The sequence below is a fragment of the Tympanuchus pallidicinctus genome, unplaced genomic scaffold (assembly GCF_026119805.1).
Source record: "Tympanuchus pallidicinctus isolate F22 unplaced genomic scaffold, pur_lepc_1.0 scaffold10, whole genome shotgun sequence".
Taxonomy (NCBI): Eukaryota; Metazoa; Chordata; class Aves; order Galliformes; family Phasianidae; genus Tympanuchus; species Tympanuchus pallidicinctus.
Genome location: NW_026294619.1, coordinates 12,678,727 through 12,706,247, shown reverse-complemented (window position 1 = coordinate 12,706,247; position 27,521 = coordinate 12,678,727). Strand labels below are relative to the sequence as shown.

The 27,521-nt window shown below is 43.3% G+C and overlaps 1 protein-coding gene and 1 non-coding gene across 7 annotated transcripts in view; one reads left to right on the top strand and one right to left on the bottom strand.

The window, feature by feature from the left end:
* Positions 1-432: 432 nt before the first annotated feature.
* On the bottom strand, positions 433-504 carry TRNAP-AGG (transfer RNA proline (anticodon AGG)). Its single transcript has one exon. It is a non-coding gene; the product is annotated as a tRNA-Pro (tRNA).
* Positions 505-2,379: 1,875 nt separating this feature from the next.
* The window catches only part of MPZL1 (myelin protein zero like 1), a 36,990-nt gene continuing 11,848 nt past the window's right edge, over positions 2,380-27,521 (top strand). For 2 of the 6 annotated variants that reach the window (XM_052703361.1, XM_052703371.1), the window contains exons 1-5: positions 10,516-10,767; positions 12,461-12,537; positions 18,090-18,250; positions 19,778-19,991; positions 26,202-26,334. In XM_052703361.1, coding sequence (XP_052559321.1) covers positions 10,628-10,767; positions 12,461-12,537; positions 18,090-18,250; positions 19,778-19,991; positions 26,202-26,334 — 725 coding nt within the window. In that variant the 5' untranslated portion in view covers positions 10,516-10,627. Of the gene's footprint in view, positions 2,520-6,759; positions 6,785-10,472; positions 10,768-12,460; positions 12,538-18,089; positions 18,251-19,777; positions 19,992-26,201; positions 26,335-27,521 lie in introns of those variants that run through there. The other 4 variants (XM_052703342.1, XM_052703379.1, XM_052703351.1 and 1 more) reach the window with 4 other exon arrangements.

Here is a 27,521-nt window from a genome sequence, read left to right as displayed (position 1 = left end):
TCAGTTCCTCCTGTTTTTGCCGCCGCAGCGCTCCGCTGTGTTTTTGTTGTCTTGGCCGTCCTGCGATGGATAGGCAGAGCGGAGCGAGGTTGCGGGGCTCAGGAGGCTGCGGTCGAGGCAGTGCCAGCGGTGAAGGGAGGCACTGGGGAATGAAGGGGCGAATGCGGGGGAGCCAGGCTCACGGTGGTGGGGGGAGGGAGTGCAAGGGGAGAAGGAGTCGCTTTCCTCGTTAGTTGCTCATGCTAATTCTGTTCTTGGAATGCAACAGTGCGTCGGTCCTTCCGCTGCTTTGCGCGGCGGCGGCCGCTGTGCGTTCAATGCACGCGGGGCTCAGCCTGTGCGACAGCTTCAAGTGGGTGGGTGCGGAACGGCAAGGAGGCGTGGATTGAAAAAAAAAAAAAAAAGAAAAAAAAAGCATCGAAAATAAAAACTGGGCTCGTCCGGGATTTGAACCCGGGACCTCTCGCACCCTAAGCGAGAATCATACCCCTAGACCAACGAGCCACCACGGAAGACAGTTTCCTACCGTCGAACAAGAACGACTGAGCAAAGGCGCCCTGCCTGAGCAATTTGTTGCAGTGGCCATTCGTTGGCGGCTGTTGGAGGTGCTGCCAAGTCTGAAAGCAGCAGAAGACACTAATTCAGTCATCGTGATCTGAAAAAGCAGACCCGGTGCTCTCCCACGTGCTCTCTGTGCTGACCAGCAGTGCTGCTGCTTGGTGAGCTGGGTCATCCCACAGCTTCACCTGGCCAAGCCATGCTATGTTGGTCACTCTGGAAGTAATGGCTCCTATTTATTTCCATGGAAACTACGACAAATATAAAGGACACACAATAACACTAATTGATAGAGCAAATTCTCATCTACAAAAGCTGTTTTTCAACATAGTCACTGCCATTAGCTATGCATATTTGCCAATCAATGAACAAGAGCCTGCATGCCATCCTTGTAAAAATCTGCTCCAGCAAAAGTGACCCACTGTTTCACAGCTGCTATGCTGGCATCGTTGCTAGGAAAACATTGCCCATGCAGTCCATCTTTCATTGTACTCACATCCACTGTTTGGTCTCCAGAAACATCCAGCAAGCATCATTGAATGTCAATGGGTGTCATTTTTTCCTCATGGAGGAATTCAGTGCTTTGCTCCATGTGCATATTCACGTCAGATGTCATTGTGTCAATCTGCCCCTCTGCTACCATCGCACGGCAACAACATGTATTGGAATATCGGTAGGCAGATTCTACCTCTACTGCGTAACCTCCAATATATGCCTCTGATGTGGGACAACATACTAAAGTAGGAGCTGTTGCTTTTGACACAGAGAACTCATGAACTCCGTGGAGGAGAGTAATTTAGAAAGGAACAGGGTCTGATTTTTAAACACTTCGGGTTCCACTACCTTGGAAAAATGCCTGGAAAGAGAAAGTTTGGGCCATTCAGGGGGTCTGAATGTAAAGCAGTGGGTATTAATGTCATATCTTCTGTGGCAATGAGTACCTTCAGCCACCGAGCAGAGCTATAACCCATCCTGACTTTCTAGGAAACTTCCCCAACGGTTAGCTGAGGAACACACTCCAGAGCTCTCCTCAGGGCACGGATTATGAAGGCACAAGCTAATGACGTTTGCAATCCCAGGAGAGCCGTGGGCCTCCTCCCCGAGCGGCTGTAGGAAGGTGCACACGGGCACAGTGCAGATCAGGAGCCCTGCGTCTATATTTTAGGCCTGGGAAGTCTCACGTGTGCGGTGAGCAATAGTCTTGTGATCCGGCTTGGAGCGTGTGCAACTTCATTAAAATACAACTGGAATTTTCAGGTTAAATGCAAACGCGGTTATCCTGCTGGCAGCCAGAAGGGCCGCGGAAGCAGCCCGCGCTGCAGGGAATGCGTGCCGGAGCCGGCTCTCCCAGCCGGCAGGGTCTCACCCCTACCACCCTCCTCCGGCAGACCGGGAAGCAGCGGCCGGACGTCGCCGCGCTGCCTATCGAAAAGAACGCTGCTGGGTGCCGCCCGGCTACTTTCACGGGCGCTTAGCTTCCCGGCACGCACCCCGGCGCTCCTGGCAGACCCGGCCCCGCTCTACCCGGGTGCGGCCGCGGTCGCTACCGCGCCCGCACCGCACCTGGATCGGCGCCCTGGCGGCACCGCCCGGCGGGGCGGGGAGAACACGTCACGTGCCCGGCTCGGGAGGCGGGACGGCGCGCTTCCATCCTGGATTGGGCACTGACATTTGACGGATCGGCATATTGACCAATCATTGACAAGAAGCGGGGAGGGGACGAGCTGGCCGCGGGAGGTGTGTGCGAGTGACAGCGTCGAGGCCCTATCCCGGCCAGGGAAGAGGGCCGCGAGGCGAGAGGGGGAGGGCCGGCGGCCGGGGGCGGACAATGGGGGCGCGGGGAGGTGGCGGCAGGAAAATGGCAGCGGCCGGAGGCGCCTCGGGACGTTCGGCGGCCGTTGTGGCCGCGCGGCTGCCGCTCTCGGCCTGCCTGCTGGCCGCCGCCGCCTCGTTGGCTGCCGGTGAGTGAGGGACGGGCATCGTTTGTCCCTCTGGGGCTGCGCCCGCGGCTCGGGCTGGTCTGGGGGACGGCGGGGGAGCTGTTCTCGCGGATGAGACGAGGCGAGGGAGCCGGCGGCGGCTGCGGGCGCCGACCGCCCTCTTTTCGCGCTGGGGAGCGGGGCGGCTCGGCCCCGTGGCACGGCCGATTCCCCGTGGGCAGGGAGCGGAGGGTGCCGGGGAGAAGGGCCGGCCGCGCCCGCCGGTAAGGCCCCGGAGCGGGGAGAGCTCCGGCCGGGTTACCGCGCTGCCCTGCGGCTGGGTAGAGGCGCTCCCGCTCTTTAAACGCCTCCCCTGCTTGTCGCTGGTGGGCTGATAGCGCGGAGGGCCGTCCTGAGAGCTGCCTCAGACGGCTGAGGAAGACGCTCGGTTTAAAATCCACCTCCTCTGGCTTAGCTGCCAGAGGTTTTTGAGGTGGAGGTTTCTCCAACTGGTGCCTTGTGTGTTTTCTGCACGAATTTGCCCCTTTTCCTCCCAGATGAAAAGCGAAACGTCCAGTGTGGATGGGACCGTGTGGCATTCAGGCATGTCGTTTCCTTGCAGAAGGCGAAGAGTCAGTCATCGCTCTGCAGATGTAGCCGGAGCATCTCGGAGCAGCGCTGTGCTGCTCACATAGATGCCAGGTTTGCCAGGGTCCAGCGACGTGGCGTGTGGCAACCATGATGCACGTCAGCCTCTCTGGTTCGTGTTTTTGGTTGCACAGTCATGGGACACCTGTCCTCTTTGTTGAGGGAGGACACAGTGGAGTGGGAAGGTGAGCAGCATCTGGGAAGCCAGAGTTGTAGGAAACAACTTAGAAAGCACCTTTTGTGTTCGGTCAGCGGTGAAATATTTGGGTGGAGCAGTAATGACATCAGCCAAAATCAAGTGTTTGTGAATGGGGAGTAAGTACACAGCTAATATTGGAGTGCTAGTAATGGCAAGGATAAAGCATAGCTTTGCTGTGGCATACGTACTGATGGGGTTAATTGTTCTGTGTTTGCCATTTAATTTTAAAATGAAAACAAGCAACTTTCCCAAAACAGCTGTGTGTGTGCACAGAAGGGAGGCACCAGTGTTAGTGTGCCACCTGAAAATGGCTTTGCTTGGTAATACTTAGTGGTTGAAACTGTGCAAAGGAAGTTAGTAGCAATCTCTAAAGAAGGCTGTTGTCTATTCGTATCTGGAAACTTCTGGAAAAAAAAAACCAAAACCTGCAAGTCTGAGGATCCGTGCCCAGTGGTGAGGAACTTCCTTCCAAATGGCACTGCACTTTGGCTGTCGTTTACCTAAACTTCTGCATTTTGCAATAAGTGTAAGTAGAGATTGCTAAGGCTTGCTGTACGCATTCGGAGGCAGCGTAATACTTGGAATGAAGCTGAATATATAGCTTAGAGTAAAACTTAGTTCTTTGAAAATAAATGTGGAGACAAAAGAAAAAAGGGCACATACTTCCCCTGACCACAACAAAAGGTAGAACTGCAGTAATGCTATGGGAAGCTCAGAGAAAGAGATCGCTGCAGTGCATGAAGTATGTAACCAAATGCAGTATCTTAAAGGCAAGCAAAGGTGCAAGATATTCTTTTGAAGGAGATTTTCCCTAGGGTGGGTGGGTAATGCAAGATAACAATTTAAAGGATTAAATGGATGCTAAAACAGCTATTTTATCTGTGTTGGACAGTGATTCTGTGCCTATTATATATATATATATTCAATATAAATATTTCAAATCAGAAATTACTCTCCTGTTGGCTTCTCCTCATGCTTACACCACACACAGTTAATCCTCTGTTTTCTTTGAAAATACTTCCTTTTTTTTTCTTTTTTCTTCTTCTTAAGTGTGGAGTTGATACAAGGTTTGTATCCTTGCAGGGGGGTAAGAGCTATGTTGCAAGCTGTTCTGTCCAATTGGATATCCAAGGTAATTAGCTGATTGGTACTGAGAAGATGACCTTCTCTAGGGTTTAAGGGTGTAAGCAGTCATGTGTAGCAGTCTGCCTTTCTGCTCCCATGTGTTGCTTCACTTCCTGCAGTTTAGCAAGAATTTTTTTTCCTTCCTTTTTCCTTGAGCTGAATTTTCATTTTATGAGAAACTGAGAAGTGAGACTCCAGCAAGCAAGTGGAAGGGCAGAAGTAACTTTCTGTTGTGTGTTGTTGCCACTTGGTTACCCTGATGTGCTATGTGGCTGGGGAGTGTGCTGCACAGTTAGCTGCTGTGGTTTGTGGCTCTTCTCCCTCTTGATACGCTTGGTGGCCAATAACCTGCAGTGAGACAGAAATGTTACTAAGTGGGATGTGTTGTACAGGCTGAGTTTAATATCATAGTTTTTTTGTGAGGCCAAGCATGTAATTGTTGCTTTATAGCTAAATCCAGACAACAAGTGTTAGGCTTATTTTCTTGTGTGCAGCTGCAGGTGTGCATTGGAGTTTGTCCCATTTGTTTATGCTCAGTCATATGAAGACTTGGTTGCTTCCTTGTAAAAACGAAGGATTGTTCCCAAATGTTTTGTGATTCTGTGCACATTTGTGGCGTGAGTAGTGAATCTAGTTATTATATCTTGTATGGTGGGTGAGCCTAGAACAGCTAGCCAGAGCATCAGGGAAACAGATTATCTTGGAATCCTCAATTGGTAAGCCATATAAGTAATCACTTAAAGTGAGATCTGTCTTGAACACAAGGGCAGTGCCTGATTACTTCTGAGAGTCTTGAAGAATGTCTAGACACTACTGGAAAGAGTGTTAGTTTTCCTAGCATTCTTTCTCATGCTGACAAAGTCTGATTTTTTCGCTCCTTGTCTCTTACTGCTCCTTGTACCCACTCACACGTGTGCACACATGCACATACACACAGGTCAGTATAACAAGCAGAGGAATACTGGGATGTTAAATACCTCTGGCATCTATCATTGCTTTGAGCTTACCTGCATATTTCAGTTGCTTCTTGAAATGTTTTATGAAAATAACAGTACAAGTCAGGGTTGCAGTGCTGTCTTCATGCTTGTGCCAGGTTTAGTCAGGATTTGTTGTGTTCAACCAGTCAGAAGCAGTTAGTTCTTTCAAACAGAGCTGATGCTGTAGGTAGGAAGACTGATGCTGTAGGTAGGAAGACTTCCTTGCTTGCAGCGCTTACTTGGTTTCTGCAAAGGGAAGAAGTGCTAAGGTGGGAAAACTCTCTGTTAGCTAGGTTGTAGGTGGGAGTATTCCTCAGATTACCTTGCTTGTAGCAGCAATAAATTTCTGAAGAAGTTGAAAATATAGGTTAATGTTTTACAAGCCACATGCTATTACCAAGATGCCCAGGCTTCCCTTGACCCCAGCCTCCCAGTCCTCTACCTCTCTGTAATGATGCATACAACCTTTTCACTTGCTGTCTAACTTGAAGTAGATTAGGGAATGTGTTATTCATCTATTGCATTGTGTGTCAGGGGCCTTGTCTTATCCTGACTGGGAATAGTAGGCTGTGAGTGCCTGTGTTCTGTACAGGGTACCATCCGGTTTTACAAGGCAAACATGCTGACAGGTTTAAATTGAAAGACTATTGAATCAAGATATCCCAGGAATAAATCAAAAAGTGTGGAAACTTTTTACGTTCTTACAGTGTTGGCTATTGTCTTTTTTTTCTTTTTTGAGCTTTGCTTATCTTCTTAGTGGGCTGGTCTAGATTAGAATTACACTGTGCATAGTGACTAGTGCAATAGAAAGGATACTGAATTCTTGTGTAAGCGGAAGCTGTGACAGGAGAGGATAAGAAGGTCTGAACTGATAGGGAATTCAAATTGCAGTGATTTATGTTTATCTTAGAACAACAGCTATTTAGCAGAGCAAGTATTTACTTGGTATGGCGTTTCACAGTATGCTGTACCCATACCCATAGCATGGGTGCTGTGGATATGCACTTTGATGCATGATCAACATCAGTATTGTTTTCTGAACTAGTTGAATGATTAGGTTACCCTTCAGTTGGGCAGTCTCTCCAGTGATTCCTTTCCACCTTCATCACTTTAAAGTGATCAGATCAGTCTGCTAGCTGACCTAAAAAAGCCTGTTTTGTAGGTGATTACATCAAGTCACATGTACGTTGTTCCCTTCTACTGCTGCGTCTTTCAGCTTCTGCATTTTTATCTTCACTGTTGGGTTAGCAGTTTCCAGTTTGTGCTGCTCTACCTTTTGCCTTGAAATGCATGAGGAGAACAAGAAAGCTGATTGTCATATGAATTTCTCCTTCCAATCTGGCAGAAGATGCTTTGCGGTACATTTGCTGGCTCTTAATACACATAATGTTAAGTGGGGCTAAGGAAGCTTGCTGGATATACTTGAGGTGGGTCAAATCAGGGCGTGTGAATTTAGGTGAAATAGCCAGTGTAGGAGATCATCCTCAATTGTCTGTTTCCCATCAGTTACAATTTTTGGTAACTTGTTTTTGTAACGTACTGAAGTGAAATATGGTGAACAGGGCTCTCTTGGTAATAAATTCTATAAAGCTGCGTATGTAACAGAACTTCCAAGATCTAATTGGCTAATGCATCTTGGAATTTTCCATTTGCTTCACTCTTCCAGTGTGGAAGGGGAAGAGCTGTTGGCTGTGTGGTGATGCTGCATACCCTAAAGCTTGACAAAGTCGGCACAGGCACGGGTGAAAGTGCTGCCTTACTTGGAAGGGTTGTCTCTAGAAGTGCTTTGGTGTAAACTGAGAAAGTGCTATAGAGAGAGGGAGCAGCAAAGCCATCAGCACTTCCAAAAGAGAAGTCTTCCTCAGGCAAGCTGTCTGAAGCAGCTGCTAGTCATTTCTTCCTAATCTTGCACAGTCATTGTTGTGCAAACGTGGTGAATAGTGAACTGGGTTAGGGTGTTGGTCTGGTTTAAAGGAAAACAATAGAAGAAATGCTTTTTTGAACATGAGCTAGTTCCTGGTCAGATTCATCATGTTACATCACAAGTGGGCATGGGACCTATTTAAATTGGCACCATCAGTGACAAAGTCTTGTGAAGCAAGAATTTCTTGAAAATATGTAGCACCAGTTTTTTTTCTTTTGGTTTTGTAGTCACGCTGACACAGGTTATAAGTAGTTATTAGCTTACTGAATTTGCTACCAAGTTTGGTTAGCAAGTAGTGAAAGATTAGGGTGAGCAAGCATCAGTGGAGGTGGTACAGGATAGAGTCTGCAGAGAGCTTTAAGTTTGCTCGAGCTATTGAAAGTAAGTCTCCCTTCATACCAGAACAGATTGGCCTTGTCCAATCCTGCTAGCTGCAGGTTGGTAATCAGTTGGATGGCTTAGTTTCTGTGCTGCTAGTGCTAGATTTTGAGCACTAGATTATCAGCAGTTCACAACATGGTTGTGTTTTTATTTCTTAAAACCACCTGAATACCATTTCATTTCAACTGTACTGGTACCTAGTGCTGACCTAGAATGGAGGCAGTTGTTCCAGCCAGTGACAAATACCTTTGCTGTCTGTGCCTTGAATTCTTTTTATTTCCAACTTCTGATCCATGATATTGTATGTTAGTAGGCATTGCGACAGTTTTAGTGGATTGCTGTAATAATTCTAAGAAACGTTTGTGATGATGGGATTCTTTCTTCAATATCTCTGTCACATGTTGAGCATATGTACTCAGTTTCTTTCAGTTCTGTAGTTAAACAAACTTAAAGTTCTTTTTTTGTGGGAGAAGACCACTGTGTTTCAAGGAGACTCTTTTAAGGTATATTGTTTATCTTGTTCTCTGTTGCTCTTCTTTAATCTTAGTTCCTATTTTCATGAACCTTTTCTTGTGCGCAGGGATAAACGGCTGTGTTTGCTAGCAGCTGTGTTAGTATTGCATGATTAGAGGTAAAATAGTTGTTATCAGCTGTTCCAGATACCCTTTGCACTTTAAGTAAGTTTACTCGTCTCTTTAGGTCTTTAATTGTTTCGGTTTGACTTGGTCAACAAAAACTGTTTACTTGAACTTGAACTCCTGTAAACTGAGTTGGTAACGGAAGGAAAACCACGTAAGGTTGGAAAGCATCCCACTCTCTGGCATAGGCAGGGAAGTATATTGCCTTGTGATCCGTGGGGAAAAGTTACTAGAGTGGGGCTAGATGTTATCACCTTCTATGCTAAATACGGATCTGCCCAAACCTGACATATGACTGGTTGTGTAACTGTGGAACATTAAGCAGTTCAACAGCAATACTTGTTTGTGGAACTCTGGGCCTTCACAAGCATCTACATTCTTATACTTTCCAAGTTGAGGGAGTAGTACAGTAGAGAAAGAAATCTGTGGCCTATCTTGCAAGGGAGCTCAGGCACTCTGCTGTTTCTCATGCTGTTTCTCATGTCCATAGTTGCTTGTTACAAGTGTGATCTGGAGATGTAAATCTGGCAGGAGTTCTTCTGCTGCCCCTTTGTGAAATAACGTACAGCTCTGCATAATATGAAAGAAACTACCTGAAAAACCGAGCTTGTAGAAGCTGGTACCAATGTGACTGTAAGACTTGTCTGTAAGTTCTGTCAAATAGGTACACAGAGATATGCAGGGCAAAGTGACACAGTTATTGACAGTGTTACCACAGCCTGCCTAAGGCTTTCAGCAAAACCTTATTTCTTCCACTTGAGATAAAATGCAGTGTTTTTTCACTTTTTCTCTTATCTTTGAGTCAGGCAGAGCCCAACTGACTGTGCAAAGAGGCCAACAGAAAGCGAATGTGTTAGCAGCTGTTCTTCTGGGCCCATATCTGCTTGGGGGATGATCATTCATTCCCAGCAGCAAGTCAGTGGTAGGTGTTCATAGGCAAGGTGTCAGCAGCATTTCTGCTGCTCAGAGCTGTTAGGGTGCCGCAGGACTGGCTGTGCTACCAAAGGCAGGAAACTCTCTTTCTTTAGTGCATTGAAGTACTTGGTGAGAAAGGAAACCTGAGAAACTGCTGCAGCACTGGTGGTTTTCTGGTGGTTGATGATTCAGAGTAGAGCTAGGTGGTTCTCCCCTCCTTTGAGGCAGCTGCACTTAGTCTTTGCTGCTTTGAAACTTAGGCATTAGGAGTGGCTGGTATGATTTTTGTCTGGTCATCCTTTCTGTAGCTGATTTTGCTTTGTGTTCTGTATGAATATATTGAGTATTCTGTCCAGATTTGGGCTAGAGGCTACCATGCTGCCGTGTGAGGTAAGGCCTGGCCCAGCAGCCAACAGGGCAATGCTTTGGGTGCAGCTTGGGGAAGAAAGGGAAAAACATCATCTGGCAGGCAGGGGACAGGGGCACAGAGTGAGAAACTGCCCTGCAGGCACCTTGGGAAGAGAAGGCAGAGGAGGTGCCACAGGCATTGGAGCAGAGATGCCCCTGCAGCAAAAATTGTGGAAGAAAGTATGATGGAGCTGGTATTTCCCTACATCTTGTGGAAGAGACCATGGAAGAGGAGATATCCACACCCCAAAGGAGTGCATGCAGAAGCAGCTTCTCCTGAAGAATCACAGCCCGTGGGAAGGACATGTGCTTTTACTGGGGAAAAAGTGTGAGGAGGTGGGAGTGGCAGAGAGAAGCCATTATGCGTTGATGGTAAACCTTCTATATGCCACAGGCTGCATGGGGGGGGGGAGGGAGAAGAATTGGAAATGAGTGAAAGTGAGCTTGATTTTTTTTTTTTTTTTTTTCTACTCACAATCCATCTTTTAATACAATTTATTTCAAATTAAAATAACTTTCCCCAGGTCAAATGTGTTTTGCCTGTGATAGTAAATGGCAAGTGATCACCCTGTTTTTATCTCCACCCATGAGCTTTTTCATCTTATTTTCTCCCTGTGTCCTATTTGGTAAGCAGGAGTGAGAGATTGGGTGTCTAGGAGCCAGGTAGGTTCAACCCAACAAAGTGATGTGCAATAATATGTATATAGGATTATACATGCATATATGCATTTTTATATCTATACACTCAATGAGACTTCAGGTAACACCATGATGGATTTCTGGTGTGGAGGTGGTTGGGCAGTCTGTTCTTTCTTATACCAAGGTATATGGCTTCTTAATATTTGTATGTTCTTCTTAGGAAATACAGCATGTTTTACTATTGGCTGGAATGGCCTACATGGATTTTTCTTTTGTGTTAAGACTAAACTGCATCAATGAATTCTTCATGTGGAAGTTTGATCCCACATCTGGATACTTCAGCAGATCTCAGAGGAGTTATTTGGGCTTGTCTGCTCCTAGCTGTTGAGACCATCAAAGATAGAATTGCTCCAGCATATATCTTATTGAAAAGGAGGTAATGATGGCCTAAGGAGAAATAGGTGCCTATAATTGTAGTAGGGAAGTATAACTTTGTGCTGCCTTTCTCAAACATGTTGTAGGGAGCTGAGTGCTGTTGTTTCTTGCTGGTTGTATATGAAGACGTTTTAGTATGAGGAATAACTAAATGTCATGAAACTGTAGTTTGAGAGAGATGTCAACAGTGGACTATGTTTCACAATGATGTTGTTTCTTAATGAAAACACTCTTTAGCAAGCGTATATAGTTTTTGTGACTTATGACCTAATCACTAGAAAAATCTCACATCCTCTTTTGCTCCTGGAAAATTACAGCTGCTAGTGAAGCAGTTATAAACATACAGATATGTTGACTTATTTTGGTTTTATCAAGACCTTTAAATGTGAGCTGTTGAGTCTGCTGTATTAATGCATCCATTCTTCTTGATTCATGGCTCTGTTGTCAACTTGTTACCTGTTGCAGCCTGCCTGAATTTTTAACAATCCTTCTTTCATCAGACTTTTTGATTATTTCCTGATCTTTCATCCATAAGAGACATTATTTATAATTGAAACTAGACATCTTTAAGATAAATGAAGCAATTTGTTTGTATTAATTAGTAAACTGATGACTAGTCATTTCAGGAGGAGGACAACGTATTTCAGAAACTGTCACATCTATTGGTGGTCTGATAAAAGTTTTCACTTAGACTGTATTAGTACTTGTGGAATAAAATGCCTATGATTACAGCTTTAGTTTGTGTTGTAATTTTGTTGGCACTCCTAGTGATCAAGCTGAGTTGGATCCAGAGGAATCAAGTCTATTTTGGTATGTTCATAGTCTTAATTAACAGAACTCTTTCTTTGGGTCGTGATCTCGGCGCAGACTGGTCTCTAAAAGACTTCCAACTATGTATTAATTAGTGTAAACTTTCAGTGTCAAGAAAAACTTTCCTTGTGAAATATTACCAAGCTCTATTTTCAGCTACTGCCTAGCACAGCAGGTGCCCTATATTTGTATACAAAATTGTACAAGAAAAACATGAAAAATCAAATCTTGCCCTAATGTTTTGTGGGTTTGTTTTTTTTTTTTTCCATTAATCATCATGAAGAAAGTGTGAGCAATCAGGATACAAAGCAACGGGGGGAAAACAAAACAAAAAAACAACAGCTTAAGTGAACATTTGTTTCTAAGCACTGCCAGCTTGGTCACTGTTAGGTTTGTGCAGGTGCTGTTGCCAAATGTTTGGACACGTTTTAAGAGAGCTTGAAGGAAGTGAAATAAGCTTGCAGTGTTTAAGCAGATCCTCCAAATTGTTAGGGACATTGGCTATCAGAAGGAATAAGAATGCAGTTTTGAACGTGGAGAGCAGTATAAGACAAGGGGAGGTATCCAGACTTTGACCTGTTAGATAACTAGTCACACACGTAAGGGTTCTTGCACGGATTTGGTTCCCATCATGTGCGACTTGGTCTCGACTGACCTGGACAAAGATCCCAGAGGGAATGGCTGCAGGGAGATCACCCTCAGTGCACTGTAGTGAGTGGTTAGCCACCTTCTCCATTGAAGTGTACCCCATTTGGAAGGTGCTGGTGAAGCTCAATTAGCAGTGTCATGCTGCAATCTTTTCAGAGTATTCTCTGATGAATACTGTACGCTTGATGGCCTCACCGGAAGTTGAATAGTTAACCATAATTTGTTTAACTAACTAGGTGCAAACTCTTGTGGTTAAGAACGCTTGTCTGCTATCCGTTCCGAATGACTTTGTCTTCCTATACTTTGCTGCTGGGTAAGTGTAAAGGATTCCTTCATGTAGGTGGTTTCAGAGCAATACATTGCTCCACTCATAATAATATCAGTGCTGACATATGCATGCCAGGGGTTTGTGTTCTGAGTCAGGACTGAAATAGCTGAAAACATGCAACTCTTTCCCTAGCTTTGTATATCCTGTGGCAAACATGCTGCGGTGTTATTACAATGGAACCTAGAAGCTCTGAGTCTTTGAATCTGCTTTAGCTGCTGTAGTACCTTCAGAGTTAGGAAGGTCTTATTCGTTTACAGCAAGTAAAGTGAAACAGTACCTAGTCAGTAAAGTTGGTAGATGGAGATACTCTATAACGGTGTCATGTTTGTTCTGGTGTGTGTATGGCAAGCTCTGTATCTCCTGCCATCAATTTGTAGCAGAAAATTGTGGTCTTGTATATGAGATATCTTCCTAATGTTACCCTCGGAGCAGTTAGTATTCAGTTCCCAATGATTATATTATTAGTGTTTGTCTTTTTCAGTAGAACAAAATAGCATTTGGGATGTCGTGCTTGATATTGTGACTCTCCAGCTGTCTTTGCTATGTATTGACTGATTCAAGTCTGCCAGATGTCGTGCTTCTACTTTACCAATGGCACAGCTTTTTCTTTTTTACTTTTTCCCCTCCTTCTTCTAGTCTTTTACTTTACAGTGAGGTCATTTAGTCACTAGATAGAAACAATGCCTTAGGCGTTCTTGTTGCCTGGATGTCAGCTGGTTGGTGCTGAGGGTAGTGTTTGGGGAACGTGAGCAATGGTTGCTCCTTGTGGTAACTTCAGCTCACGTTCAAAGCGCAGGACATCAGTAGTGGCATCCTGCTGTGGTAACTGAATGTTCAGCTTTTAAGCTCTGATACGCAGTGAATATATCCATTCTGTGCAGAAGAAGCCAGTCAGGATCCTTCCTTCCTTTTTGTGCTTCTGGGGATTCAGCGGCCAGAGGCAAAAGCTACCTACTAGTTAGCTGATGCAGGTGTTGTTGATCCTACCCTAAATAAGAACTGCTAGGAAATAGGCCATGAGATGCTTCCTGTGAGAAGTGTGTGAGATGATTTATATTTCTGTAAAAATATAAAGGCGGAAAGATGTAGATAAGCTTGCAATTGAAATAACTTATAGAAAATAATCACAGTATCTATTGACAGAAGCCCAGAAGTACTCCTCAAATCCAGAGCAAAATGTATCTTTGTTATTGTACAAAGTGGAGTTCTTGGACTACTGTCAGCTGTGCAGGTGGCTGGAAACTCTGAAAGACTTGGGAAGTTTCATCTATATCCTCTTACTGAAGAAAAGTGAAAAACACTGTTCTTGTTGAGTCAGAGAGGCATGTGGCTCTGGTCCATGGTGATAAACCGTGGTGATAAATGCAGTGGTAGAAGGCTCTGGGGGAAGAAATGTGCTGTGCTTTACAGCACATTGTCAGTGTGAACTGACAATTTAGCATTGACAAAGATGTTGGACTGAGATTATTTGAACAGAGAAGACAGACCCTGAGCAGAGAAGGTCTGAGAAGCCAGTGCAGTGCTGGCGATTGAATGTATTCTGCAGTGAGATCCAGATGCAAGCTACCGAGGGAAGAGATGTGAAAATAGCCTTGATGCAGGATGAAGGTCCAATTTGGGAACAATAAGAAGGGATAGGATGGAGGAAGAGCGTCTCATCCTATTTGAGGAATAGAGGAGTTGCCTGGGAAAGAAAATGAAGGTGGAGCACTGGTCCCAAGGCTTGGCAGGGGATGAGCCATTGGACTTTGGATTTGAAGTATTTTCACTGGAGTGTGGTGGCTGAGAGTTTAATTTTTGAAGATTGATGTAATCAGAGTAAAACAACTCCAGCAATGCTAGAGAGAGGAAAATAAATGGAAGAGGAGGCCCATTTAGAGGATTGGTGGGAAAAAGCACGTTTCTGTTGAGAGGAATTAAAGCAATTGAAGGTTAGAAGAGGTGTTCAGATGCAAATACTGGGACTTCAGGAATTTGGAAAAGATGGTAGGATAAATGAGGTTTGGTGGGAGAAGAGCAAATAATGCATGTTTATCTTTGCCCTACTTGGCTTGCAGAGCTTCCATTCTTCAGGCTATGCTCTCTCTGATGGTGTCCTGATAATTTTTTTTTCCTTCTTAAATAGAATTAAAGCTCAGAAAGCCTGAGGAATGGGACCAGTAGGTAAATGTCATTGGAATATGACTCCAAACTCAACTCTCTCCAACTGAAGTATTTAAATAGATAAAAGGTACGGAAAAGGTATGTCAGTCTGGTCAAAGTGGAAAGAGAGGGTGAGAATCTAGGGTTGGAGATTATCTGTGTGGTTTTATGGCAGGGGAGATGAAGGAGTTCAAGGTAGTGGGAACTGCTACTGTATATACCCAAACTGCTACTGTATACCCAAAAGTATAAGTGGAGGGCTAAGAGTGAACAAATAACAAACACTGTGGCCTTTTTACTGCTTCCAAGTTGTCATGTCTCTTGCTATAAGATAGCAGGGGGAAGAAAACAATGTTCTAGTGATGTGTGCTGAAGGAGCAAATGATGAGTGACCTTTTTATTTATTCATTTTTGGGCACCTCAGTACAGAAAGGACATTGAGGTGCTGGAGCAGGCCCAAAAAAGGGCAACAAGGCTTGTGAAGGGCTTGGAGAATGTGCCCTATGAGGAGAGACTAAGGAACTGGGGCTGTTTAGTCTGGGGAAAAGGAGGCTGAGGGGAGACCTTATTGCTCTCTTCCAATATCTGAAAGGTGCTTACAGCGAGAGCAGAGTTGGTCTCTTCTCACTGGTAACAGGATGAGGGGAAATGGCCTCAAATTGTGCCAGGGTAAGTTTAGTTTGGATAACAGGAAAAGCTTCTTTACAGAAAGTGTTGTTAAGCACTGGAATAGGCTCCCCAGGGAAGTGGTTGAGTCACCATCCCTGGATGTGTTTAAAAACCCTTTGGATATGGTTCTCAGGGACATGATTTAGCGGAGGGTTGTTAGTTAGGGTAGTATGGTTAGATTGCGGTTGGACTTGATGATCTTTAAGGCCTGTTCCAACCTGAGTGATTCTACGATTCTGTGCTGGGGGAAGGGAGAGAATGAGCAAAGAAAGTTGTGAAGTTGAGACAACAAGTGGAAAGTAAAAAAACTAAACTGTCTGTAAAGTCCCTGAACAAGTTATTACATAGTTCCTGCCTTTCTGACTGTAGGAAGAAGTTGGATTTCTTTACTACATTTCTCTCACGTGTTGTTACTAAGTTAGAACAGGGATTTCTTTAGAAGCTGATCTGTGCTTCCCACTCCCTGTTTGTGGCAAGGAGTTCTCTGTACCATGTACAAGCAGACAATGTCTGTGCAGACTATTTGTCCTCCTACATAAATGCTGAGGGCATCTTGCTTGTTTTGCGCTTGAAAGGAAGACTTGTTCTGTGGCTTGGACTCAAAACAATGAATTATTTTTTTTCTCCTCCACTCCATTAGCTGGAAAAAATACATAAAGCACAGCAGCTCTGAGTTCATTTAATGGGATGGCTAGAAGCCTTTGTATGTTCCAAACAAATATTTGGTAATTATTTTACAAAAGAATATTTTTTGGCTCACAGAATACGTACAAGAGAAAAAAGCTGTTGATGAAAATTCCCCTCCCTTAGGGTGCTGTTTCTCTTTCACTCATTTGAAATGAGAGCAATGGTGACAGGGGAGTCAGAAGAATCGGGGATAACCTGATGGGACTGAAGAGAGTGAATCTGAGGAGTGAACAGAATGGCCTTTGAATGGCAATGTAAATGAATGGTGGCTTCTTCTGTTTTTGGTTATTGTAATTAAATCAGCACGCTTAATTCTTCCACGCTTGCAGTGCTTACATGCTCATTCCATGTCGCCTGGGCACGTGCTGTGCCTCACCCTTGTTTGCAGTGCCAGTTGAGTGAGAGACAGCAGTTCCTTACAAAGCCTTGCACGTACTGATTGCTTGGTTTACCCAGCTGGCCAGGGTGTTTTCATCTCCTTCATTGTTCAGTGATTTCACAGATTGAATGACCACTTCCAGAGCCTGCATATGGCCTGCCATGCAGGGCCAGCTGCCATTACCTGCTGTGCTTGTGGCCCTTTTCTGCAGTCGGTCAGAGGGACTTGCCCATTAGTCATGGGGTGAGGGAGGGACTGAATGGTACAGCTTGTGCAGGTTTTGTTCCTTGGCAAACCAGGCTGACAGTTTCATGTGTAAAAGTTGGTTTCTAAAATCTCTCTATGGAGTATAGGCTTAGCTTAGTTTTAAGCCCTGATTAAAAACAACTCAGTTTATGACAATAGGTACCTCCTTAGGATGATTGTATTGCTTGAAAGAAGCTTGCTATCAAACTCTCAAAGGTTACTGAGCTGGTAGCTGTCATTGACTAAAAGCATAAAACCCATCATTTAAGGACTAAAGTGGGTGTTTACCTGTGTGACCTACTGTAGGGAACCTGCTTTGGCAGGGGGGTTGGACTCAATGATCTCTGGAGGTCCCTTCCAACCCCTACAATTCTGTGATTCTGTGGGTGTCCTGGTGTTTGCTTTTAAAACTGTCTTCAACTGTGATCTTTCTTTTCAGTTGGCTACTTTGAGAACTAGTTTATTCAAGTTGATAAATCAAGATACTGAACTGACAGGAAGGCATGCTTTCCACCTATAGTAAGAAAGTAAGGCCCTTTAGGATGTTATGGCCTAAAAACATAAGAACCTCATGATCAGAAGAAGCTTGCTTGTACTGTCTCTCCACTTAAGCCTGAACAGTGCCTTTGCAGTCTTAAACTACGCCAGATGAAGAATATATTAACCAATTTTTTTTTACATCCTGAATAACTTCATGTACTATGTAGAGGAATACCACTGGTACAGTCATAAAATTAATCTTGTGATTGTAGTCTGTTGGCTGCTTTGACTGTACGTATTCCTCATGATGGAAAGAAATCAAGCTGCTCTCATGCTTCTGGAGTGTACATGGGTGATGATTTTTTTTTTTTCTTGAAGTCTTGAACATGAAGACCTTGAGGCATGCCAGAGAATAGAATCAAGTAGCATAGTTGGGAGCCAGAGAAGTTCACTGTTCAGCTTGGTGGAGGTGAGCTTTTGTTCCACCTACAGCTGAGAGAAGCTGAAGAGATAGGAAACAAGATGTGAGCTGGAGAGGAAACTGAGTAATAGCTGGGATCAAGATATTAGTTCCTCCAGTGGATCTTATTTATTATAGTCTCTGCTGACAGCCAGTAGGGAAGAGTGCAAATGCATCCTTTGCACTATACAAATGATTTCCATAAACTGTTGTAGAGGAAACATCTGTGGATGGAAAACATCCTGTAACAGATAATACACGGAAAGAGTAGTGAACTGACCTGCTGTATACTTGCTTGTATTGTAAGTATAATGCACTGCCTCTGCACATGCTTGCAGAGTTGTTGCTGTCTCTTTGCAATTTTCCCCTAAAAAGTGATGTGATACAAACAGTTACCGCTGCAACTTCCTGACTCTCAAACAGCACTGATGCCTCTTGTTTTACTTCTTTCTTCTCTTTACCTTTTCTATACAGTCAAAGTGTCGGCAGTAGAAGTCACCACACCAGAGGAGATATTTGTGGAGAATGAAACAGACGTAAAGCTTCCATGCACATTTACATCCGTGGAGGTGATCAGCAGCGCAGCATCTGTTTCTTGGAGTTTTCAACCAGAAGGAGCAGCAACTCGTATCTCAGTAAGGAATGGCTGTAGGGAACCTAGCGGGGGTGGGAGGCTGTGAAACTATGCAGAGATCTGCTTGGTTTTAAAGGCAGTAAATATGGATTGAAGCCTTCTTTCATGTGTCTTGTCTCTATTGCTCTGATTTCAGCGTGGCTTTATTTTGTTGTTTAAGAGCTGCTTAAGAGTATTGCAACATGCTAGATCTTGGCAAAGGCTGGGGCATGCAGCAGCTCTAAAAGGTGCTAGTAGTTTTTCAGTCAGAGGAACAGTATGTTGAAGTGGCAGCTGTATAGAGGAAGTAGATGAGCATCTGGGAATCTTAGAAATTCTGTATCCTCCTGTACTTGGAAACGAACTGTGAAACTGCTCGTGTAATCCGAATTACCACTATTATAGTGTTATGTATTGTACATATTGCTTATTTTCTGCTTTTGTTCTGCTTAATTTCCCTTTAAAAGGGTTTCTAGTACCAGACTCCCTAGTTTCAGAGTGGACAACCTTCAGATCAAGGTAGGAACAGGTAAAAAGATGGGAGATGGCTTGGATGGAAAGAGAACTAGCTTGCAACCAGTTTCTTCTGTGGAACAGGAACTCCTTTATAAGGAGAGCTGTAGAAAGAGGAAGTTGGAAGATAGTCCTAGATTTCTTTAGCCATGCTCCAGAAGCTGAACTGTGGAGAACTCAGATTAAGTTTTAGTCAAGCTAAGATTGTTTCATTCTCTTTCAGAATGTGAAATAATTAATAATCTCCTGTAATACAGCCTTGATCACTCTCTAAGGTCATGTCCAATGCTTAAGCATCCCATATGTCTGAAAGCAGACCGCTATTCTGTAGAGCTCCTCTACTGCTGTAACTTATACATTTGGACAGGTATAATGAGAAAAGGTGCAGTTTCTCCTTAAAAGTTTTTTTTTTTTTTTTTATTCAGCTTTAAGGACTTAGCTGTTTTCTGATTTTTAGGTGACTATATTTAATCACCTTAAAGGTTTCTGGAACACAGCTAGATGCACTCTATTGGAGTAGTGGAGTATTCTGGGAAACAGAGGGGAGGAAGGTATTGTCTGTTAATTAAGCTATACTGTGATTTTCAGTCACACACACAGCAACACACAAGATAGGAAACTTGGTATCCTTTTCCTGCTAGGCCAAGCAAGGTTTCCTTTGCCTGAAAGACAGATGGCTGTGATCCAGAACAGTTCTATACTGTAATTATCCCCAGCTTACTAATATTTTTCTCTTCTCTTTGTCTGGCAAATCCTATGTCCTCAAAAATGGGAGAAAGGAAGAACAAAGAAAACCAAACCTTGCAGTCTATTATGATAGTATAATTGAGGTGTAAGCCATAGCATTTGTTACATGATTAAGATGCAACAAGCCAAATTAATGTGAGGCAGGAGGCAAAACAAAAGAAAAACGTAAAATCTGTAATACTAGCTGAGTATTATAGTGAATTCTAGGATAGTGCTGTAACAGCAAGAAAGTATAGTATGTCCATAGTATCTAATTAAATTGTTCTTATCCTCTTTTCCTTGACTACAGTTTTTCTATTACTCCAATGGAAAGCCGTACACTGGAAAGGACATACCATTTAAAGACAGGGTCACTTGGGCTGGAGATCTTAACAAGAAAGATGCTTCTATCAGTATATCAAACATGCAGTTCCAGGACAATGGCACTTACATTTGTGATGTCAAGAACCCACCTGATATTGTTGTCAAACCAGGAGAAATCCGGCTTAGAGTTGTGGAGAAAGGTATTCATCCTCTGTGATTTTATTTTACATTTTTTCCCTCTTCTGTACTTGTTTCACTTTTCTTGGGGGGGGAGGAACCATGTTTTCTTCGTTTTGGAACCCATGAAATATGTGTACTAAAGAATGTGGGGAGAGGGGGAGGAAGAAGTTTGCCCTGAGCATCTAGTGATAGGCAATGAGATATGACTATCTTCCATACAAAAGGGTTTGTGTTGGATGTGCACTTAATCTCTTTCACACATATATTCCTATATTATCTGTACTGACTCTAACAAACTGACAGTGCTGGCTACTTTCAGTCATTTAATTCTGACTATTGTTATTCAGTAACAGTTATCGCAGTTCAAGAGCACTTAGATTCCATATGTCAATTTGGCTCTTTATTTCCCCTGGCCACCCAAAACATATGGTTGTTCTATGTAAGCTGGAGGTCAGCCAAGGTATGACAGCTCCTGCAAAGAAACGGTTCTCACAGTGATCAGATTTCCAAATTTATATTTAATAACACGACAAATGTTGAATTCATAAATGACAGTGCTGATACTGCTATTCCACTAGATTTTAATATGTTGGAGGAAATAATCACGTGTATTCCCTAGTTTAGAATGATCCTGCTGCTATAAAAAGTTCATTTACTCTGTGTACTGTAGGCAAGGTCTACAGCCACCTCTTTTGCAGAGTAGCTCAAGTTGGATGAAACCTTTTGGAGGTCGCTTAGTGCTTTCTGTTTTGTAGAATTTTGAAATGTGCATGTAATAGGTCAGTTTATTTTCTTATACTGTACTAAAAGTCTATGAAGAAGCAATAAAGCAATGACTGGTTTGGCAAAGACAGTCTGTCTTGGCAAAGCCTGTTCATTTGTTTAATTTGAGTTAAAATCTGAAGACACTTCAGTACATTAATTCAGCTGATATTTTTTTGTCAGACTTGCATGCTGGTTTCAGTGAGATAAGGAAAAATGAAGCCTGAGGATCATCTGTGAACAATCAAATGGAGTTTATTATGCATGGATGACTCTGCGTTTCATAGAATCATAGAATATCCCAAGTTGGGAGGAAACCCCAGGGATCAGCAGCTCCAACTCTTTGACTCCACAGTGGATCACCCAAAAATCAGATCCTATATCTGACGGTGTTGTCCAGACACTTCTCGAAGTCTGGCAAGCTTGGTGCCATGACCACTGCCCTGGGAAGCCTGTTCCAGTGCCTGATCACCCTCTCAGTGAAGAACCTTTTCCTGATTGTCTAACTTGACCCTCCCCTCACACAGCTTCGTGCTGTTCCTTTGTGCCCTGTCTCTGTCACACAGAGCAGAGCTCAGCGCTGCCATTCGGCTCCCTGTGAGGGGCTGCAGCTGCCATGAGGCCTCCCCTCAGCTCCTCTGCTCTGTGCTGAACCAACCAGGGGACCTCAGCTGTTCCTCATGTGTCTTGCACTCTGAACCTTTCGCTGTCTTTGTTACCCTCTTTTGGACACTCTGTAATAGTTTTGTCTCCCTTTTTGTACTGTGGTGCCCATGACAGCAGTCTGTGCGCAATTTGAGGCCACAATACTTTGTATCACATGGAAGAGGCTGCAACAATTCGGATTTTTTGAACACCTGCAACACCTTGTAAACAGATTTTCAACTGTAGGCCAATAGCTGTAGCTATATCCTATTTTGCTTTCTGACTGTATGTGAAAGTACTACTCATGTAATAGGTTGTAGCACATCCAGTTCTGAGCTCATCTCTACTTTTGTACTTTTTTTCCACTTTATATAAATTTACTTGTTCTGAATCGTTTATCTGGTGTCGTAAATTATTCAAAGGCACTGTCATGGCTTAACCTGAGTAAGCAGTTTAGCCCTCCACAGCTACTTGTTCCCCTCCTTCCCCTGCAGGGGAAAAGGGGGAAGGAAATTAGGAGGGCAAAGTTAGAAAACTTGTGGTTTGAGATCAAGACAGTTTCATAAGAAAGAAGAAAAATAAAAGAGGGGAAAAAACAACAACCTGCAACTAAGCAAACTCAAGCAATGCACGGTGCGTTGTTCACTACTGCCTGACCAATGCCTAGCCAGTCCCGGAGCACCACCAGTTCTCCTGCTCAAGTTCCCCCTGGTTTTGTTGAGAATAATATTATATGGTACAGAATATTTTAACTGGTGGTGTCCTCTCTGGCTTCTTATGCACCTCCAGTAGTCCCCCTAATGGGGCAGTGAGAGAAACTGTTATAAAACCCATGACTCTGTATAAGTACTGCTCAGCAACAACTGAAATATCATTGTATTGTTATTACTGTTTTCATTACAAATGTAAAGCATTGCACAATACCAGCTACAGTGAAGAAACTCTACTCCAACCAAAATGAGGACAGTGTCCACCCCTTATTCCATATCATTTATGTCATGCCTGGGTACTGTGCTTTCCAATGCATCCCCCAGCAGCTACTAACAGCTATTGGACTCTAATACACAGTAAGACAAACAAGCCCCATATGAGCATGGAGGCCTGCATACTAGCAGCTAAGCAGCTCTAGCATCTATTTGGTCTTCACAATCCAGTAAAATCTATCATCATCTCAAAGGATTTGACTTGGCTAAGCAGCAAAGCACCACACAGCTGCTTGCTTGTTCTTCCTTGCCCAGTGAATGGAGAAAAAGAATTGGGAATCATGAGGGCAAAAGTTAGAAAGACAGCTTAATTAGATAGGAAACCAACAACAGCAGCTTAAATAACCCAATCTCACAAGTGATGCACCACACAATTGCTTAGCACTAGTCAACTGCTACCCAGCCAGTCCACAAGCAATGACAGCACACCCAGCCATCTATCCAGTTCTGTTGTTGAGTATGGCACTGTGTGGTACCGAATATTCCTTTGATCTATTTGGGTCAGCTACCCTGTAAATGCTCTACATGGTCACGCATCCCTCACTCATTTAAATGATCATAGACCATAGATGCTTGGCTGCCTGTACGTTTTGGTTTAGTCATCTGATATATTGCTGTTGTTGGCTCAGCTGCTCAAAATTGCTAAGCTAATTGAGCTGATTTTCATTGCAGTGCCTCCCCAGCATTTGCTCAAATGGCTCTTTCAGCTACATGGGAAGGACCCTGTTGGTGAGGAGAGAAGGAAGGCTGTTGTTATGTTAGCATATGTGTATCTGGGAAGCACTATTATTCAAAGTCTAAATTATATGAATTTGTTGGCAATTCCAAGTCCTCTACATGAGGTTGTCCCCTACCTGTAACAGGAAGTTACTTAAAACAGTGCTTGACACAGCTTGTGTTATCTGGAAGCAGTCCATCTTTGATCTGAACTTTCACTAGAAGAATACTAGAATTGTTTTATGGAAATAGTTATACTTACCTTCATTTGAAAGCTTCAGTTTTATGAAATAGGGAAGAAACTAGTCCTACTAGCACATTTTCAGAGAAAATGGGATGCTTTGAATTAAGGTGATTTTTAGTGAAAAACATCCCTTGAACTACTGACTTTTTGACTTATGTTAAACCATGAATTTACACATCAGCTTTGAAAGCTAACACTTAGGTATGTAGCTGGGACTGTCTTTTACAGTGAGATCATTGACTACTCTGCAAATGTTTATGAGGAATTCATTTAAGTGCCGTACTGAAGAACATCAGAAAAGAAGGGGTAGGAGGCATAATTCTCCAAGTAAGCTATGTGGTCATGAAATTGTGTAAGCTTTTCTGTAGTCTGTAGGATTGTGTTGTGAAAGATAGTGAAGCCTCTATGTTCACATGCAAACAGTTGCATCTTGCAACCTTTTAAAAGCTCTGTCCACAGAACTTCTGTCTTTGATCCAAATCCAGCCAACTGAGTCAAAGAAGCAACAAATCTGCCAGGTTAGAGAATGTCAACATTTTAATATCACTTTTTCAGCAGATAACATTATAGCTTTCGATTGCTACTTCCTTGTTATGAAAGTGTTTTTTGTTTTTGCTTTATTTTTCCCCCTTGAGTACTTGACAGGAGGTGGTCTGCTAACAGAAATACACGTCTCTTTTGATACTTCTGCAAACAAAAAGATTATCCCCTGGAAAGGGGAAGAAAGACAAAAACTGTGAACTCCTACTTCTTAAATGCCTCAAAATAAATATGTTTATCTTTGCATGAGGTTCAAATGCACTCTGTCTTCTGAAAAGCATTATTATTTGTAAGACTCTTCTCCTTCATGGCAGATGGATCTTTGGGTTACTAGAAAGTTCGTAAAAGAAAGGATGTCTTCTTCTATGTTGTGGCACTTACGTCTTCATCTTTAATTTCTTTCTAAAACTTGTTACAAACTGGTATCAAACACTGGAGAAAGCTAGGAATGCTGCCAATAGGATACTCAGTCAGATGGGGGTATGTAGCAATTGGACAGATCAGTACATTGGGAAAGGCGTTACAGCAAAAGTGTGATGACACCTGGCACAAAAGAGAGGTGCTATAAAGGAAGGAAAGAAGATCGCTCACCCCTATCAGAAGATTCTAGGCTCACAGAGGAAAACTTTCCCAAGAAGAAATCTTCCCCCATGGCAGTCAGCCTTTAAATGGGGTGTAAGAGAGGTGCAGCCAGGCTCCATCCCTTCTGGTCACACAGCTGAATTGCCTTCACCTGTGCTCTCTGGGCTGACCAGGTCCTTTCCCCAGGTGATCAGTCAGTGATTTAGGCCATGATTCAACAGTTACCATACAGGATATCACCAGTAAAATGGCTAGAGATCATGTAACCCTTTTCTTGGAAGTCATTAAAGTCAAAATGAACAATACTAAATGTTGTGTGATGCCCTTGCATCATCAGGGTACTGTATTGCACTATTCCCTTTTATACAGGTATGTCAAAATGGAATTGATCTACATACTGCATGCTTGTTGGGAATGCTTTGTATAAGCGTGCTATGTGGTCCTCGCTGGAACAAATCCAGCAAGGAGAGACCCACCTTTTGAATGCATCGTTTAGCCTGCAAAAAAGAAAGACTCAGGGAGATCTTATCAATGATTATTAATATCTAGTGAGAGGAAGTATCTAAAGAAGACTGAGCCATGATCTTTAGTGGTACCCAGTGACAGGAGAAGCAGCAATGGACACACTTGCCAACACGATAAATTCTATCTCAACGTTAGAAAACACATTTTTACTATAAATGTGGTGAGCACTGGAATGGACTGATAGAGAGTTTGTGAAGCCTCCGTCCTTGGAGATAGTGAAAACCAAACTGGAGAGAGTACAGAGAAGGCTGCATAAGTTTACCCTTATTGGACCAGGGGATTGGCTGTTGAGGCATCTGTTCCAACCTCAATGATTTTTTGATGGTCAGATCCAAGTGTCTGAGATGGATTTTCTATGTAATGTGTCGTACCTGTTGCATCCTATGCCAATTCAGTGGAATTTGGTGCAGGTAGCTAGCATGGAATGGATTCTGGGAAGAAGGCTTCCAATTGAAGATGTTCATTGCATTAAGCAAGATGAGAGGGAGAATGTCATTTGCAAATGAAAAAAGATATAATGGTGCTTTGTGTATTCTTTCTCTTCTAAATCTTTTGTACTCATTCTCTGGCTTTTATTTCTGGCTGCTCTTTCTTGGCCTCCCCTTCCCCCATATTGTACTGGGGAAAACGTGAGTAAAGCAATACTGTGTTCCTGTAAGCATATTGCTAATAACTTTCAATGAACCTGACTTAAGAAGGAGAAGAATGACTATAAAAATGTATAGAGATGTATTTGAGACACCAGAAGCATGTATAAATGCTCTTAGAGTGATCGTGGGTAGTAATTGGGCTGTCTGCTGCATGCTACCCAGAGAACACCCAGCATTCAGCACTCTTAGTTGATCAGTGATGTGCAAAGTGCTTTCAAGTATGCCTGCCTTTTCCTGTTGACCTCACTGAGAGTTACCAGATGAACATAACTTTTTTTCTCAAGTACAAAATAAGGATTATTGTCATTATCACTTGTGTTCCTTCACACGTAAAAAAATTCTCGATGTAAAGTCTCTTCTGAAGGATGGTAACTTAAAGAATGCTCTTGGTGTCTGATTTGTTCATACATTATTCTGCTAGCTGCCTGCTGTTGCTACCATTTAGGCCGCATGTTTTAATTCCTGGGTATGACATTAGTGCTTCTGCTGTAAAAGAATCCAAGGTCAAGAACATGTGTCATTTGCACTTCTGTTATTCAGGGAATGCAGAAGAGTTGAATGTTTTCTCCCTTCTCTCCCCAGACAGCCTGCCTGCGTTCCCCATTGCCATGGTGGCAGGGATAGTCATCGGTACGGTTACAGGTCTCACACTGCTCATCTCTATTGTCGTGTGTCTTGTTATGAGAAAGAACAACTCTAAAAAACGTTACTCTGGGTAAGAGATCTCTCTCCTCACCTGTGAATGATGTGAGGAACAGCAGTAGGATCAGAGGGAGGGCTTAGAGGGGGTGGGTCAGACAGGGCTTGGCAACCATGGCTAGAGATAGGATATGGCCATGTGTTGGACTGATCATCTGTCTATAATGGTTATCTTTTTTGTTGTGCTTGAAAGACCTACTGAGCATGAGTTACACTTGAAAATCACTAAGTATTAAATGTTGATCCCCTGCCCTGTGAACACTTAACTGAAGATCCCCTAGCTGCTTTGTTTCCCTTTCCTAGTCCCTCATCCCTCTACCCTCCCCCTTGCCAAAGGAAAACTGCCACGCATGAAATTTTAAGAAGCAGTCTGTTGAGATTAAGACTGAATTTTTCAATTTCCAGTGTTATACTCCTGAGTCTGGAGTACACTTGCCAACATCGTGTTCGTCACCACTCAAGTAAAGAAGGAGTAGCCACTTCAAATCCATTCTCATTTGCTGTTTGTTTCTAGTTAACTGTTGCCATCCCTGAAAAGTTTTTTTAGTGTTAGCATATCTCCAAAATGAAGCACAAATCTTTTGAAGTGGTGATGAAAGAAACCAACAAGACGTGATAAAAGCAGACTTGAGCTTGGAGCTTGGTGGTGGTGGGGGAAAGCACTTTCTCATTTCTCCTTCTCTAACTAGTTGGTTATTTCTCTAAGAAAGGATGAAAACTATGTCTTTAATCTTAGAAATGAAACCACAATTAATAACTGTTTTCTGTTCTTTCCCCAACAAATATTCCTGCTTCCTGCAGGTTCTTTTGGTTGCCTGTAGGGTGGAAGAAAAGAGCTCAAAAAATAAACTCGTGGAGATTTCTAAATTGAGCTTTACCTTCTCCTTCTCTCAGTTGGAGAGCTTAGAGAAAGTGAGTTGGCTTTTCCCAATGGTAAAGCTGAGTGCAGTGAAGGCAGTGAAGTGCTCAAAATTGTGTGGAAAGTCTGCTTTCCACTTTCTGCATGCATCCTTCCCCTGAAAACTGAGGAGTGTCATGCACCAAAAGTGCACATGAGATGGTTCACATGCTTTGCTTCTGAGTGACCCGGCTGTCCAGTGTCCTCCTGCTGAAGGATATGTGCTGGAGCTGAGCCTGGAGAAGTAGCTTATATGCTGTAATTTCTTGTAGTAGATTTAACTACTCTCCCAGGGAAGTAATCTC